Source organism: Danio rerio, chromosome 1, assembly GCF_049306965.1.
Source record: "Danio rerio strain Tuebingen ecotype United States chromosome 1, GRCz12tu, whole genome shotgun sequence".
Taxonomy (NCBI): Eukaryota; Metazoa; Chordata; class Actinopteri; order Cypriniformes; family Danionidae; genus Danio; species Danio rerio.
Genome location: NC_133176.1, coordinates 24,069,340 through 24,087,711, shown reverse-complemented (window position 1 = coordinate 24,087,711; position 18,372 = coordinate 24,069,340). Strand labels below are relative to the sequence as shown.

Sequence of the window (18,372 nt, the reverse complement as noted above, 5' to 3'; positions counted from 1 at the left end):
TTTGCAGCCTCCAGAAACGTATATAGAGGTATGTTTTCAGAATGGGAACTTCAGCAGATCATTGTAACCATGTCTAATTCCGTGTATTATTACTGTCAAAACACTGACTGTATGAACATAACCTTGAAAAAGCAAATACAACAATGTTAGTTGGTAATTGGTTACAATGCTCGTTCTTGAACAAAGATTCGCTCAAAGACGGCTGTATTTACCAAGAAGTTGACTGGAGCAGTTGAATCTATGGGTGATGGTGGTCTCTGCTTTGGTTTTCTATGGAACACCAGGCCAGCAGTTCTCCCATAATGGACGATCGTGATTCCAGATATTCTTGCTGTACTGGTGAGGAATAAAAGCACTCAGGTATAATCATCTAGGTATTGTAGATGCGCGAGGTGAATAATTTAGAATGCCATAAAAGTCCTATTGGGGAATGCAGCTTTATTTTTCTATTTTTAATATGCACTAGAAGATGGCAGTCCTGTTTCAAAGAGAGAAGAAGCTTTTAAAAGAGTGTTTGGGACATGGCAGGGTGAGTGGAGGAAGACAGGGAAAGCAGGCACACCGTTTTGAGAAAGAAGGGGAGCGAAAGACGAGAAAAGAGTGAGACATTAATGGCTCTGTGAGTCACTACGGCTTGCTTTTAGGAAGCCATGAATTAAAGATGGAGAATAGAGGAAAGGAGGAAAGAGAAAAGTCATGGCGTGATACCAGTTGCAGTATGTTTTTATGAGGGACCATCACCCATTTTCGCTTCGTCCACTTCTAAATGCTTGACATGGTTTGATGTTTTTATCGTTTTACTTAAATTTGACCTTCAGTAAAAAGAAATGAAAGAAGAATACAGACTCTTTGAACTTAAATATCCAGTAAAATCATGTATAATCATATATAATCATGTATATAAAAAATAATATCAAACACAGGGTCTAAAAACCCTTTTGTAAGTTGAACTATTTTCTTTCTCCACTCATTCACATTTGCAGCTGACGTCACAACAGCAGAAACCGTTGCTACTTTCCCAACGTCACTTTGGAGCCAGTGTTTAAATGATTCTCTAGCGTAATATCTAAAATGAAGACAAAACAGGTGATTTTGCTGGCATTTTAAGATTATAAGGCTGAACGGCATGAAATGCCATCAGTCTTCAGAGATTTCATAGTATTTCTCTGTTTCAATCGGGAGATCACAATAATTATCCCTGAAAAGGCCTGCAACTTACTGTTGTGTTTGCGATAATGATAAACGCTAAACAAACGCAGGCATTTCTTCTTTTTTTCTTTTTTCTAAACTAGTGTGCAGTAACAAAGACAGGAGACTTGTTAGAACCAAACAGATGGCCAACTAAAACACAGGGTTATACAAACAGGGGCCAACAAAAAATACATACATTCCTGAGTCCCATTTCACACTCGATACAACTCATTCTGAACGATCTTAAAAACCCCAACTACTCTTAAATACAAATGATTTGTTAATGATGCAATACTAAATTTAGTCATGAAAAATGTATCAATAACAAATTATAAAAAGAACAATTTTTAAAGCACATGTGCTTATAAGTCAAGAATTGAGCATTTGTATCTGTAGTTGTAAACTGTTAACTAACGTCTGCTAATGTAGAGGTAATGCTTAAATAGTAAATTTACTATTTGCTAGTGCTAAATAGATGATTCATAGTGTGTAGTTATTAAAAAGTGTTAGCAAGTCAGAATTAAGTTTGAGCAGCCAATGAGCTAAGTAAAATAATCTTGTTGTTGAAATAAGATTATTTTACTTACACCACTGGCTGATACATTTAGCTTTTTTTTTTTTTTTTTTTTTTAAAGAAAACACACTTTAGTTTGACTTATTATCTCTGAAAATAAATAATAATTTATTTTTCTCTAGAAAATGCTTCTTGATTTTGGAGTTTTTAGAAATTTGGACTAGAAACAACACAAAATGTTTAAGTAGGAAACCTTTAAGTGTAATGGCAACTCTAATAAACTACTATTTTAAACAGAATGGTGAACCCATGTAAGTGGCCTTAAATCAACAACAAAGACAAAAATCTTCCACACCAAAAAATTAAATAAAATAAATGGCCAAAAAATGGGATAGGAATTCTTATTATTATTTAGATAATGTAAACACTGCACAAATTCTGATAAAATGTTCTGTTTTTGAACGGAGAGAGGATGGAAATGAGATTTGAGTTGTCATTATTTTGACATTAGAGCTGCAGTGTTTCTGAGTCATGTTCTGATCTGATCTGATCTCTCTGTCTCTCTCTCTGTCTCTCTCTCTGTCTCTCTCTCTCTCTCTCTCTCTCTCTCTCTTTATTATACAAAACATAGAACAAGAATATATCAGTAAAATAATTAACAGGTACATGAATAGTATATGCAAGTAAATAAATATAAGTAAACAACAATTATAATAACAAAAAAGATGAATAATAAATAAAAATAATAATAAAATAAATAAAAGTAAAAAGATTATGGTAATAATGAGAAGAGATATAAACATAAGAAATGCTCTTGCTTTAGGTATTTCTATTGGCTGACAGTCTGAGTTTGTGGCAGGCTGACACCTGTTTGGATGATGTTGGGATCATCTCTCTGTATTACTTTCCAGTTACTTCTAATTTTCTTGTCTAATAAAAGGGTGTGGTTGAAAACATAGAATCCTGTAAAACTAAATAGTACCAACTCCAGGGTAGTTCACTCATGATTAGTCGGTAGTATATATTAATAACAAGCACATAAATATTCCCTCGAAAACAGGGAAGGCTTCATTGACACTGCTTTGACCACAAATCAATGTTTAGCACCATGGACAGCGGCAGCACCAGAGCCATAAAATGGTCTAATTCTCCCATAGTACAGACAAAAATACCGACCATCCTGGATGCATACACACATCCATTCCTCAATTACACACATTTCAGCTTATATTTTCCATCTATCATGTATCTTTTTATTTCGAATACAGATGCCTTTCACATTTTGACAATTTATCTCATTATCGCTGCATCATATTTTGTAGTTTTTAAATTAAAGTTCAATAATATTATCCGTTTCCCCCCACAAGTCCAAAGACATGCGCTATAGGTGAATTGAATAAGCTAAATTGTCTGTAGTGTTTGTGTGTGTATGAGTGTGTATGGATGTTTCCCAGTGATGTGTTGCAACTGGAAGGGCATCTGCTGCGTAAAACATATGCTGGATAAGTAGGCAGTTCATTCCACTGTGGCAACCCCGGATTAATAAAGCCAAAAAGAAAATGAATGAATGAATAGTACAATTTCATAAGTCGTATATTATTTATTTGATTCATTGACTATTTAATTAACTAAACAACACACTAGTAAATATGTTAAATTACTGCTGGTTTGCAATAATATATGGCTAAAATAAACAGTTTAATCTCATGTCCCAAAGTTAAAGTTATGTCCACATTATGACACTTGAGTGATATTCATTTATATTGACTAATTAGTTAGTAGCTAATTAAGGCTAAGATGCAGTCATTAATACAGTGCTCATAAAGGTAAGTTGACCCCCTATTCCAAAGTGAAAGTCATATAACTAATGCATAATTCAGGACCCTTAAATTCTTGTTAACCATTATTTACTAGTGTTTTTGCTCTTTACTGATGCTTAACCGTGAAAAAGTTAACCATTAGTTGAGCATGAATTAATGCTTAACTAATGCATTATTTTGGACCTCAAAATAAAGTGTTACCAAAAATTCTATTGTCATTTACAGGTTATTTCAAACCTTTAAACCTTTTGTCATCTTTAGTGGATATTGCTTTGTAACAATCACAAAGACATTATAAATGTAATCCATACGAATCAATTGATAAATACATTTATCTGGCAATTTTTAACATTTTTATTGGCATATGGTTTCATAAACTTTTAAATCCAATGGAAACTTTAATTTTTTTTAAAGGCTCCTCACATTAAAGACAAATGGTTATTATTTTAAGAAATAATGACTAAAACGTTTAATGTTTCTCTGTCAATTTATAAATAAATCATTCTATAAATGAATAGAAATAATAATCATTGTAATAAGTTCTTTAGATCATATTTAAGCTGATAATATGTTTATCTGTTCTATGCATGTTTTATATTGTGCTGAAAAGATTATGGATCTATAATAATGTTAAACATTGCAACAAAATATTGCAGGTTTATTTATTTTTTAGATTTATTACTCAAACAAATTATAATACACAAATCTACTTTAATCTCATTGTAAGGGTGTTTGTTTAAGATGTTAATAAACTTGAAAGCATATGCTTTATGAGTTATGAGGCTGTATAATTACATTTTCTGTTTTTTTTTCTGATATTTCGTTGAGATAATTGGCCTACTTAAACTGAATCAGAATTTATTTATTTATTTGTAATGAAAATAAGTGCATAAGAGAAAGACAAAGCTCCCTGATTGAAATTGCAATTGTGTAAAGAGTGATACAGGGCTCCAGATTGCTGCACCTGCTCCCTCTAGCGTACACACGCACACACCGAGAGAGAGAGAGAGAGAGAGAGAGAGAGAGAGATTGACTCTTCACCTACTACACACAAAATGAGTTAGAAACCAATAACACTTAAAACAATTGACAAATTGAAACATCTTTTTCCATATGAAGAATTTGAACGAAAATCTAACACAGAAATTCCTACATCTATGAAACCCAAGGGCGTACAAACATTGATAACATACAGATGACAAATGATACTATACTATATATATATATATATATATATATATATATATATATATATATATATACACTCCTTACAAATATTTTTTGAAACTCATATTTTTAGGAAATTTTTAGGAGGCTATATATTTGTGAACATACATTAGATTAGTCAGTACTGAAGCCAAATCCGGAGCTTATCTAACACAATAACTTAAGATACAATATAATAATGTATCAAAATATAATGAGAAAAAAATCAAGAAAAGCCATTTTTTTAATGTAGTTAAAATTTTGTAGTTTCTATTATTATTATTATTATTTTATTTATTACATTTTTTTTGCAATATTTTGCTTGAATTTATTTGTGTTATCTTTCAATTTCTAAATATGTTTGGTGACTAAAATATCTTTTAATAAATATGTTTTGTTTAAATACATCAAAATACATATTCACTGAGAAATGGATACAAATATTTATTTTCAAAATGGGGTGTTCTATATTATTAGGAATGTATACTGTAAATAAATATATTGTACGAGTATGGATACTAATATTTGGCAGCATAAGGCCTATTATCACACTTTTAAATCTGAAACAATTGCTAATAAACATTAAAATAAGCACAGCTTGTATAATGTTTGATAGGTGTTACATTTAGCGTAGAGATTTTAGACATTTGTGATTATATGCTGCTGTTAGCAAACTGACACATGCATATTTTATTTCTGCTTATCCTGTTATTATCCAAATGTCAAAACTCTCTCTCTTCATCAGTCTATTTTTCTCCGAGTTTTAGCATTTACACATGAATGCCTGTAGTGTTTCTGGTCTCTTTGCTCTTGCCCATGTGTTAAAACATCAGAATGTCCCTATCATCACAGCATGCACACACAGATAAGCACAGCCGTTTGATGAGAAAACAATAATAATGCAACAACAGCTGCTGAGCATGTGGGTATTTGTACACGTGTGTATACATCTAAATGTTAAATACGGATTCACACAGATGAAAGAGCTTTATCTTTCAGCTCCTGAGAGGTGTTTGTGTTTGCCTTGTATAATTAAAGTGAGATTTACGCCACCTTTTCATAAACACTCAGTTTGATGACGTCAGAAGCCAGGCTTTAACAATAGAACCTAAATTTGATCTATATTCGGGAGGCTTTTCCTCTGGCACTTTGTTAGTCACCTGCTCTTTATCAGCTGCTCTGCTTTTCTTGACACATAACTTTATGCTCCCCAGAAAGCATTTTTATGTGTAATTAAGAAAAGATAACCTCCTTAGCCAGAGGCCATGTTTCTCTCTGATTTCCAGGGTGAAATGACAACATGTTCTTTTGTGATAAAGCTGACAAGGCAAGAGAATGCATTTGAAAAGAAATTGTAATTCTGTTGACATTTTAAATGACTGTGAATATGTCAGTTCTTAGTGCAGTGAATAAGAATGTAAAGACTTTTGTGGCTGCACAAAATAGCTGTAACTTATATTTACGATATACTTTTAATAACCTCAAAACAACTTAAAAATAAAAGAAAATTCTAATTATTTACTTACCCCCAGGTTGCTCTTTATATGTGCACCTTTCTTTCTCTGTGAAATACAAAAGAAGATATTTTGAAGAATGTTGTTAACAGCACATTTTCAGTTTCCATCATTTTTTTTTTTTTTTTTTTTGTGGTAGCCTATATAGATTTCAACTGTACAATTGGAGTTAGTGGGCAATTAAAAGTACACGTTATCATTTCACAATCCAAACCTGTTTGACTTTATTTTTTTCAATTAAACATGCAAGCTTGTATACAAGTGTGATTTCCATTTGGTCTTGTTATAGTAAAAAATTATATTAATTAATTATTAATATTATTATTATTTTATGGCTTGATTACCATTTAAAGACAATTTTACTATAGTTAAACTGTGGTTAGTGTCGCAAAAATTGTTTTTGAAGCCATTGTTTATTTGTAGCCTTATACACGTGCAATTCCCTATGGAAACGAACAGTAGCATTTTCCCAAATGCCTCATTTTGTCTTCTGCATGCAGACAATTGTTTAATAGGTGAAGAGTAGATGACACTTGAGTGAACTACCTTTAAAAAAATGAAGTATAAAAGACAGTGTCAATGTGCGTCTCATTAATGACACTTGCTTAAAGACGCGCGTGGAGAAGGATGCGCGCGCCCAGGGGGAGGGACGAAACCAAATCCGCCTCACGCGCTTTCTGCTCGCGCAGAGCTCAACTCAGGCGCACCAACGGGACCCAAAAACATATATTTTTACAGTTTGTTCCTTCTTGATTCGTTCACGAGTTTGCTACTTTGTTTTGGAAAGGGAGACGGTCTCTCTACCTGCGACGCCCGATGAATTCTGCGGGGAGAGTCACTTTGTTTTTTCTTTTAATTACCCTGATAACGCAAGGTAAGTTCCAATGTATTCAAAATATTTATGCATTTATTGATTGCAGTAACTGTGAAAAGAGGTATCACTTGTTTGTCTTCTCTTGCGCCCACTGACCCAAATAGCCTACTTGCGATCAAGGGAAAAGTAGTGTGAATGTCGTAAACTATAAGCAATCGCTTTCTTTTGTCCCACCAAGTTTATTTAAGGACATTTCAGTTCTCGTGATGCTTTTAAAGAAAAGTTTCTTTTTAAACGTGTTTGACTTTTTTTTTTGTCTGGAAGTATACGGCAGAATGACAGCCTCAGTCAAATTACTGTCATCGTGTGAAAACGCCCGTTAAAGTAATTGATTGCTGTCAGTCACTTCAGAATTGAACACCCCTTTGGATTCCACTTAAGGAATGAAGAAAAAAATGTATAGAAAAACAAGGTATATTAAATGATGACAGGGTATTTAAACAAACCATCCCTTTATGTGACATAGGATACGCATACTTTACTGCAGTGTGCATGTGAATTAGTAACAGTCTCTTTGAGTGTCATTGAGACACACTTCGCGTCTGTATGTGGGTTAGTAATTTGTTTTTGATATTAATCTTAAAAGCGATTAAAGCCAAGCATTTACACGCAGTTAAATCCATTCTTCACGCCGCTGCGCGCGCGCGCAACGCGGAGTTTTCAGGCGCATATTCGTCTCGCTCGGAAGACACTGTAACTGCGGGGAAACCGACGGCTATTTTAGACAACAACGCTAGCACAATTTTGCTTAATCGCTTTAAAGCCATTTATCAGCAGAAACCGGTAGGTGAACCCAGAGGTTCTACTGTGGTAATGAAATGCGAGTTAATCTGTTCATTTTCCACTTTCGTCAACACCGCTTGTGCGTCAGAGCGTTGAAATATTTAAAGTCTTGTCGACTCACTGAAAGCTGTTTACGTAAAGTTTGCAACAAGTCCACGTTTAGTCGCGATCACGTTTTGTCACTGAATGAAATGCCCTGTCTGCTTTAAGCTTTCCCTTTCATCTCGCTTGGTTTAGCTGGTAAATCTGTATCCAAATAAAATACAAGAGGCTTCACTTTTTGTCACTGCCATGCATCTGTGTCACTCAGCAGTGAGTCATTTAGGAGGTAAAGTTAGAAACTGGCAAACACGCTGCTTCATTCTGTTGAGATTTCACATGCTGGTCTGAGTTTAGAAAAGAGAAGCTGACTGTGGATGAACTCGATTTCAACTCCAGCTTTATGTCATTCTTGCTGCAAGTGTTCCATCTATGTTGGACTGATCACATACTGTTGGCCACTGCATGAAGTGAGGAGGAGGAAACAGACAGACCAAGACATGTTAGGAGAAAGACACCAGAGAAGCTAAGAAAAGTTTCTCAGAAGACATGAACAAATGTATAGAGTATAGAGAGCTTATATTATATCCCAATCATTTTTGCATCATTGATTTGCAGTGGAACAGTGATTTAATAATCCATTCATTGTAATCAACAAAGATTAACAGTTTATAAGCTAAAATCCCTCTGATGAATGATTGTTCAGTCAGGAAGCAAATATTGTTTATAAACTACTGTATATTTAGTTTATAAATTGATTAAATGGTTAAAAACAAGTGGTCATTCTTAACTAATCTATTGTAATTGTGATCTGAACAACAAAGACAATTAAAAGTACTGACAAAAAACATGAATGTACATTAGAAGGGCTATAGTGACACAAACACAGTTTTGTTTTGATTGTTTGCAGTGAGACTGAATGGAAATTCTCATAAAAAACAAAAAATAAAAAAACATTTAGTTTAAAACTATTTCGCCTCATAGACCACTGCACTGAAAAAATAAGCTTTTTTAAATTTTTACGTTTCTGTCTTGTTTCTAACCTAATTATCTTTTTAGATATCTATTCTTGAATGAAGAAGTGTTTTTAACAATAAAAGCATTGTATTTTATTAAGAAATAATAAGTCAAATATAGAGTTTTCCTTAAAACAAGCAAATTAATCTCACAGTGGTGTAGGCAAAATAATCTTATTTCAAAGTGATTATTTTGCTCAAACCATTGGCAGATTACATTGCATGTATAAAACAGCATATATATTTTTGAGCATGAAACTTCCCCTTTTACCACAGTAAAACCCAAAGTGTCTTCTCTCCAATGATACCTAACTTGTGTTTGTAGCTTACTGGAGTCAAGAACTGTTATTATTTAAAGTTAGGTAGGTGTAAATCCTCAAAAGGGAGTGCTGGCTAACAGGTTAAAACACCTTCATTTAATTACAGTCTGCCTATCCATCTGAAATAAAATGTTGACCTTATAAACCTAACTACATCAATAACCTTGCCTCTAACCTTAATCATATCACACATAATCAGCAACAAACAAGTTCACAAAACACTCACTCACTCACATTTATCCTTTGGCTTAGTCCCTGATTTATCAGTGGTCTCCACAGCAGAATGAACCAGCAATTAGTGGAGTGTGGCGAGGGTTGCAACATGGGGGAGTTGCAACAAGTATTATTCCTCTATTCAGCAATGAGCTTGAGTAATGATATTCACACTACATATACTACATTTCTCAGTTGAGATATCAGAATCTGAGAAAAAACAGCCATATGTTACCCTTTCTTCAGTATAAAGCTAATTTATGGTTCTTCTTTTGTTGAGAAAATATCTCATCCGGTCTAGTCTGTTTTTGTGAAACATTATTCATTCTTATAATGTAACTAATTTAACTATAATTTTCTTAGCTTTAAATAGGTGTAGCTATCAAGCGTTAAAGCTATATCTCCCAGACAGTTTTACAGAGGGTTTACAGAGTTGGGACGGATGCAACATGCTGTTGCAACTGTCCCCAATTAAAAATACAATTTAAAAGCTTGCCACATTAACAATGTACAATTTTAATTTAATTACAGTTAAATGTAATTTAATTAGAAAAAAATGAATTTGTTTACCAAATTATTTATTTCAATGTCCTAAGAAGTATAAGTAAAGGTTCAGGCTAGATTTTTGGTACACAAAAAAATAAATAAAAATAAAAATAAATAAAATAAAAAGTTGGTAACACTACAATTACAGTACATGAATAATGATGTGTTAATATGTAATTTAAACTTTACTTTATTATAGACTAATGATGAGTGAATGCATGCACTAATCATGAACTTTAACTACAACATGAGTTCATGTGTGAATAACGGCTACTTAAATGACTTGTTAGTACATGCTTGTTTGTTAATTAATGTATTAATTACCACATTAGTTTATGCGTAATTTAACCATATTGAATTTATGGTATGTTAATGTATAATTATGTCATGACTTTACTTGTAGGGGCACATCACCATTCTTAATACTCATGAACTCCTAATGCTCATTCGTCTAGTGCGTTTACACTAAATAACAGTAGAAAAGTGTTCAGTCAACATCAACAGATTAAACGCAGGAGTTCATGAGTAGTTATTGGTGATGGGCCCCTCCAAGTAATGTAACCAGCTCATGAGTTCATGATGGTTACATTTAGCTTAAACTTAAATGTTAAAAGAATACATGTATTTAACAGTAATTAAGGTAGCCGTTAATCACACATGAACTCATGTGACTCATGCTGTAGTTAAATTTAGTTCATGATTAGTGCATGCCTTAACTCACCATTAATTTATAATAAAATAATGTTTAGCTTTCATATTAATACATCATTATACATGTACTGTTATTGTTAAGTGTTAACTATATATTTTCAGTGTTTTAGACCTGATAATTGGTTGCTGCTTGTTCTTTTATTAGTTTGTATTTGTATGGTCAATTTAAGCAATTTACATTTAGTCTGTTTACAATATATATATATATATATATATATATATATATATATATATATATATATATATATATATATATATATATATATATATATATATTATCACATTTAAATGAATGTTGCAGCTGTCTCTGTGGGTTAACCCTGCTCGTTACAACGTTTGACTTTGTCAATTCTACATATATTACCATATGTACAATTTATAGCAATATGGGTGGTTGTCCAATAGATGTTGGTTTATTATATTAAAATTTTGCGATTCTACAAAAAACTGTCTCTGAGAAACCTGAAGGAAATGCAAAGTGTTGCAACTGTCCCACCTCTCCACTACTCTGGCATATGTTTTATGCATTGGCCGCAAAAACATTCATTTTCTTTTTGGCTCAGTCCTTTTATTAATCAGGAGTCACCACAGCTTACCAACACCACCAACACCAACTTACCCAGCATAGCTTTCCACTTACACAGCGGATGCCCTTCCAGCCGCAACCCAACACTTGGAAACTGCCATACACTCTTGCATTCACACATATACACCACGGCCAAGCTTATTCAATTCACCTGTAGTGCATGTCTTTGGACTGTGGGGGAAACCGGAGCACCCGGAGGAAACCCACACAATCACGGGGAGAACATGCAAGCTCCACACAGAAATGCCAACTGACCCAGCTGGGTTTTGATCCTGTGACCTTCTTGCTGTGAAGCCATCGTGCTACCCCCTGCACCACAGTGATGCCCTGCCACAAATAAAAAATAAATAGTGTACATTACAATCATTTTTTTGGCCATTAAGTACATAGTAGTTTAAGACACCAAATATGAAGTAGGATCATTTTTTTAACCTGCCTGGGAAAAAAAAAAGTGTTTTATGACTCATATGGATGTGTTCTTGTAATAAAAACATTCCAGTGATATTTCCACTGTCTTTGTCACTATGTACAAACAGGCAACTTATAATTGATATTGATTTGTTTGTTCACACCAGATGTTATAATGCACTGAACTACTGTAAAACCCATAGCTTTACTCGCAAATAACCAATGTTAGATTCTCCCAAGATCTCCGGGGTGGAACATCCTCTGGGTAGGACTGCTCTTTTATCCACTCGAGCGTCCTTTTTCAATAGCTTCACATCTGTGTTTTGGTACTGAGGAGAGAAATCAATGTGGTTCCAGCAGAGAAAACGGTTGTGGGAGCTAAAACCCTCTGCTTCAAAAGAGAAGGAGAAAGAAAGTAAACAAAAGAAAGCGAAAATGATTCCCCACACCTTGAGAAGAGGTGTAAAGACGTTTTTGAATTGTTCCTCCTTTTTTTTCCCGTCTTGTTTTCTCATCCCAGCTTTGCCACCTCTATTCCTTCTGCTTTCCCGAGGCGGTTTCATATAGATGTGTCAGAGTTTGAAGCTCCAGGACCCTGTGGTTGCACAATTTGATATGTTTCAGTGTGATAAGAGGTAACGCTTCAATTCATATGTAGGCTGAACAGAAGGAAGAAATTATGATAAAAGAAGAACACTCCAAGTTCTTATTGAGACGTCAGAACATTTTACTGTATTAAGAATGGATGACAGTGCTGGAAATATGAAGATTTCCAGGTGGCTTAGTGTCATCCTTCTTGCATTTAGAAACTCACATAGACGTACGCGTCCTCTTTGTTCCAGACAGAAGCTACAAAACACACAAACAAACATGCACACACACACACACACACACACACACACACACACACACATACATACAGATGCATAGACAGTGACGCATGTTCTGACAGCACCTCCTCTCTCTCTCCCTCTCTTTATCACATACACACACACACACACACACACACACACACACATAGATGGTGATGCACGTCCTGACAGCACCTCTCTCTCACACACACACAGAGATGCAAACACACAGAATGCTGTGGGGAACAGGCATGTGTGTGCTCCTCCAGGCTCAAGTCTCTGGGCAACAAGAACAGCTCACCTGTCTGATTCTATCTGTAATGCTTTTCTTCCACTGACAGAGAAACACACTTAGTGTCCAACTTACTTTGAGAGAAAAAGCGGAGAGGAGTGTTTCACCCTTTGATTCCCTCTCTCTCTCTTTCTCATTACTTCTAAATAAGGGCATATGTGCTCAGCAGCAGTTCACGAGTGACTTATACATGCCTTTATATTATCATAGATGACTCAGTTTGTCTTTCCAACCGATTGACCATCCTTCATCGGCCGCTGCTGCTGCATGCATTTCTCTCATCGCCATCAAAGCAGTTTCTGGAAACATTCATGTATTTTGGATTACATGTATGTGTGGTGAAACTAGGGTGGAAGGTGAAGTTAAAACCTGAACAATATTTTATTTAGCTTTTAAAACATGAAGAATATTTAAATTTACCATTGATTTTATTTTCACTTACATTACCGGGTACAATATTGCGTCAAAACAGTAGTAGTGTGTCAATACTAACATATTTGAGCTCCATATATAATTGTTTATAGGAATGAAAAGAAATAAGTGCCTTAAAAAGGAAAGAAGGAACAAATGAATGAAGAATTGAATGAACAAATGAGTAGACATTAGGTAATTCAAAAAAAAAATGAAACACTGTTTACAATAATCGCATATGTGCAAGATATGGAAGATAACTAAATTAATATAATGAGCTCTTCTCAATAACTTAGTGACTTATTAATGTATAATTAAAATTATTGAGTTCATCCCTATGTGCCTTAATTTTTAAATAGCTAAATATAAATCAAAATCATTATGAACATATTGTAAATATTTCCAGTTTATAAGCCAATACTCTGGACAAAATCCTTTCTTGTGCTTATTGGAATTTCATCATGTTCTTAGCATAATAAACATAAATGTGACCAAAATATATAAGTGTACATTTAAAAAAAGAATTACATCACACGAAGGCTGAATAAATAATATTTTCATTGGCGTATGGTTTGTTGGAATAGGACATTTGGCCAAGACTTGGAAATCTGAAATCTGAGCGTTCAAAAAATCTACAGTAAATACTGATAAAATCTCCTTTAAAGTTGTTTAAATGAATTGCTTAGCAATGTATTTTATACCAATCCAAAATTGAGTTTTGATATATTTTCAGTAGGAAACCGACTCAATATTCTAACTTTTTCGGCATAAAAATATCTTAAATAAAAATGTAACAGAACAGAGTCACAATAAAATGTAAAAACAATAAGAAAACTCACATTCTCTGATGCATGACAAAACAAAACTGAGGCACAAGCTGAGCACAGGCATCATTTTGGGTACTTAATTTTTTTTCCAATAAAATTTCATTTGAGTAAACGAGGAATTCATTTCACAGTGACTCAAACCTGTGGCTTTTTTTGGATGTAATGGCTATTTTAATGGGCTTCAGTGCTGTGTCCGCTGGACCAAGTCAAATGTGTTGGGCTTAACTGTTACGAATTGTAATTTTTAACGTAAATGCCGTAGCTATTTTTGATCAGCCTCTATCCTCGTGGCCACTGATGGCTCTCTCGCAATTATAATAATGTATGTCATTTCTGCTCCATCCTTATGCTTTATGTGAATGGGCTATGAAATGGAATTAACACAGACATAATTGGCCGTTTAAAAAAAAATCTCTTGGACATAAAAATGTTTTTTGTTCAATCAGCGTTAATAAAAAATTATTCAGCAAATGTTTTTCTTATTTGTCAATAAATGCTCAAAATCCATGAAATGTGAGTATAAACAGTAAATTCTTGTTAGAGACTCCAAACCATGAGATTCTGAACCCATATGACTTCTTTTAACATAAAGATAATATATATTATGAGAGAAAAACCCTCAAAACATTCCGTTTATTAACATTAAAAAAAAAAATGTACACAGTATTTATTCAGCCTCAAATGGTTCCAAATCCTCTGCTTTTTTATTCTGAAGATATCTGAAAACCTGTAACCATTGACTCCCATAGTAGGATAAACAGATACTATGAAAGTCATTGCCCATGCAGGCACAGGACGTCAACAGGGTGTCAGTACCCCAACATCGTGGGGACATTGCGTTATGTTTGTAAATCAAAATCGGGTTGATTTCAGAACCCAAGATCAGGCTGAAGTAAAGATGTTACAGCTTGACATTGTTTGGACGTTACCACTATGACAGCTATAAGATGTTGGATTTTGGTTGTCAGTATTTGACCTCAATATGACGTTGCTTTAAGATGGTGGCTCGATGTTGGATTTTGGTCACTTTACACCACAACCTAAAATCAACCAAATGTCAACATCACTTGACGTCGTTATTGGACGTCAAATCAAAACGTTGTCAAAGAGCATAGAATCACCAAGAGGTGACACTCTAGTGCAATTTGGGAAACAGCTACTAGATGGTGCGGCGGCCATTTTGGAATGAAAACTCCAATAGAACAACAGCATATTATAAGTCTGTAAAATAAACTATTAAAAGTGCTGATGATTGTGATAGTAAGTGTTGTATCGTCGTCTTTCAGGTTGTATCTCAGCTTTAATGCACTTTTTAAATAAATACATAAAAAACAAAGCAGCTGCTTGGCATCGCGACAGCAGTAAGAACCAATGCACAGCTGACCGCTTTCACTCCAAAATGGCGGAATCCGGGGTTGTTGCCGGGCACTGCTGTTGCAAAGGAATGTTCTATTGAGTGTCGCCTCTTGGTCATTCCAAGCTCTTTGATGTTGTCTTTAGATGCTGGCTAGACTGGCTGGCTGGCTTTTTGGTCACCTGACGAATTTCTTATGATGTTGTGGTTACAGGTTTCCAAACATTTTATATAACTCTTCTTTTGTGTTTAAGAGAAGAAAGAAACACACTGGTTTGAAACAAGTGATGTGGGGTGTAAATTAGGACAGCATTTTTGGTGAACTGTCCTGTTAATCAAATTTTCACTTATCCGTACTTTCAAAACAACTTTTGTTTTGTGTTGTTCAGAAAAATAAATAAATAAATAACATGGACACACTTTATTTTGATGGTCTGTTTGTTGAATTTAAGTTTTATTGCATCTACAAGTTAACTAATTCAGGTGACGCAGTGGCGTAGCAGGTAGGGCTGTCGCCTCACAGCAAGAAGGTTCCTGGTTCAAACCTTGGCTCGGCTCGACTCAGTTGGTGTTCCTGTGTGGAGTTTACATGTTCTCCCTGCATTCGCGTGGGTTTCCTCTGGGTGTTTCGGTTTCCCCCACAGTCCAAAGACATGTGGTACAGGTGAATTGGGTCAGCTTAATTGTCCGTAGTGTATGAGTGTGTGTGTGTGTGAATTAGTGTGTGGATGTTTCATAGAGATGGGTTGTGGCTGGAAGGGCATCCGCTGTGTAAAAAGGTGCTGGATAAGTTGGCGGTTCATTCCGCTGTGGTGACCTCGGATTAATAAAGGGACTAAGCCAACAAAAAATGAATGAAAAGTTAACTAATTCTCAATAAATTATAAGTAGACTGTTAGGTTGGGGTTAGGGTTTTGTTAGTGTAAGTTGACATGCACTTGCAAAGTTTCTTATCGTCAGTTAAATGTCTGTTGAAGGAGAAGTGTCAACAGATATTAAGCAGACAGTCTACTAATTCTCAAATGGACCATCAAAATAAAGTGCTACCAATAACATTATATGGTTTAGGAATGACTTGAGGGTGAGTAAATGACAGAAATCTCAATTATTGCCGAACTAAGTTTTACACCAGCTCTTCAAAGTTCAACTTAAGTGACTTTCAGTTCCTTGTGGACACTGTTCTACTTTAATTTAAAAGGGTTATCTTAAGCTTGATGGGGTTCAGAAAACTACAGTAACTTTCAACTTCAACACTCTGCTTTGTATCTTATATATTTCAATGAGGGTTAAGTCCATTTAATTAATGGAAGCAGGGTCTTGCTATCCTTGGCTAACCCCATTAACAGAGGAGGCCATTGGAGAGTTAACTAGTTGAAGTAATTAGAAGAGGAAAGTAAAACAAGAGCCATATGCACATGGGACAGCGGCACTGAACTCCCTGAGTGTACATGAGTGTGTCTGGGTTTAAAAAGCTGACTTTTCTGTAAGACTTACTGCATTCAGTCTATTCCATTCTTGCTAAACTTTATAGTTTAACATTGTCTGCAAATGTCTCTTTACAAAATGAGGTTGTAATCAATGTATATAACAGTTAAAGGACTAGTTCACCTAAAATTGGACATTTACTCTATCTTAAGTGGCTATGAACGTTTATGTCTTTCTTCTGTTGAACACAGAGGCAGATATTTTGAAGTAAGCTGATAACCAGTAACTACTGACATCAACATTAGAAAAATATTGTTATAAATATATGGTTATAAATAAGACATATAAACGTTGATTTCAATAGTTTATTAATCATTTACTAACTCATTCTGAATGATCCTAAAAACCCTCAACTACTCTTAAATACAACTGGTTTGTAAATAATGCGATACTTAATTTAGTAATGAAAAATAAATCATTTACTAAGTATGAAAATACAATTATTAAGCACATTTTAAATGTGGTTATAAGTCCACAATAGAGCATTTGTAGCTGCAGTAATAAACTGCTTACTAACGTTTATTAATGTAGAGTTAATGCTTAACAGATAATGAATTCACTATTTGCTAATGCTTAATAAATGATTTATAGTGTGTAGTTATTATAAAGTGTTACCCATAAATCTATGCTAAGCTAAGCCATACTTAGGGCATACTCGCACTATGCTATCTTAACCGTGCCCAGGCCCAGACCCTTTGAGTGTCCCGGACCGTTTGAGCTCAGGCACGGTTCAGTTGGCCGGCCCTCGCCCGGTTGGAAGAGGTCTGCCAGAGTGCGGTTCACTTGGGCTTTGGCGCGGCACGCTTGTAGTGTGAGTGTAAGTCATGCCTGAGCCCAAACCTGAAGACGAGACGTGAGTTATACGGGACCGTTTCATGTGGATTTATTAATCATTCTTACTCTTCAATGAACGCAAACTGACATAGATTGTTAACGATGCAAACTCCTCACTGCACGACAACTGCAGCTTTAGCAAACCTCCTAAATCCTGCAGCACGAGGACTTTATGATTGTTTATGGGCGTTAAAAGTGGCTGATCTGTTCGGCAAAATGATTGACTGCGTGTAACTGCTTCGCCAAACCACTAAACCAATATAACTAAAGAAATCTCCACTGTGCTGAGCAAGATTGCTTCTTACTAAACAGCGCATTATTGATGAAAAAAAAACATATTAAAATGAGTGGCTACAGAATTAAAATTCTTCAAAGTATTTTTTTCATGCTCAACATAATAATGAATCTAAAATCAGTTTCAAAGGTGAAGAGTGAGAAACACCCTTATTAACATTCACAACATTCATTAACATTCAAATTAATTGTTTACATTTAAGAAAAATGATGCAATGTTACAATTAGAAGTGGAAGGCGTGATCACAAAAAATATTTATCCTGTTTGAAATAAACCTTTACA

General features: G+C 34.6%; 1 protein-coding gene and 1 long non-coding RNA gene across 2 annotated transcripts in view; one reads left to right on the top strand and one right to left on the bottom strand.

The window, feature by feature from the left end:
* Positions 1 to 253: 253 nt before the first annotated feature.
* Positions 254 to 7,811, bottom strand: LOC137490659 (uncharacterized). Its single transcript, XR_011015317.2, has 3 exons — positions 7,727 to 7,811; positions 6,258 to 6,293; positions 254 to 336 (listed from the first exon to the last, which is right to left on the bottom strand). It is a non-coding gene; the product is annotated as an uncharacterized lncRNA (long non-coding RNA).
* chrna6 (cholinergic receptor, nicotinic, alpha 6) overlaps positions 6,903 to 18,372 on the top strand; it is a 27,597-nt gene continuing 16,127 nt past the window's right edge. Inside the window, 1 exon segment of the mRNA NM_001042684.2 lies at positions 6,903 to 7,119. Within this exon segment, the coding sequence (NP_001036149.1) occupies positions 7,062 to 7,119 (58 nt within the window). The 5' untranslated portion in view covers positions 6,903 to 7,061.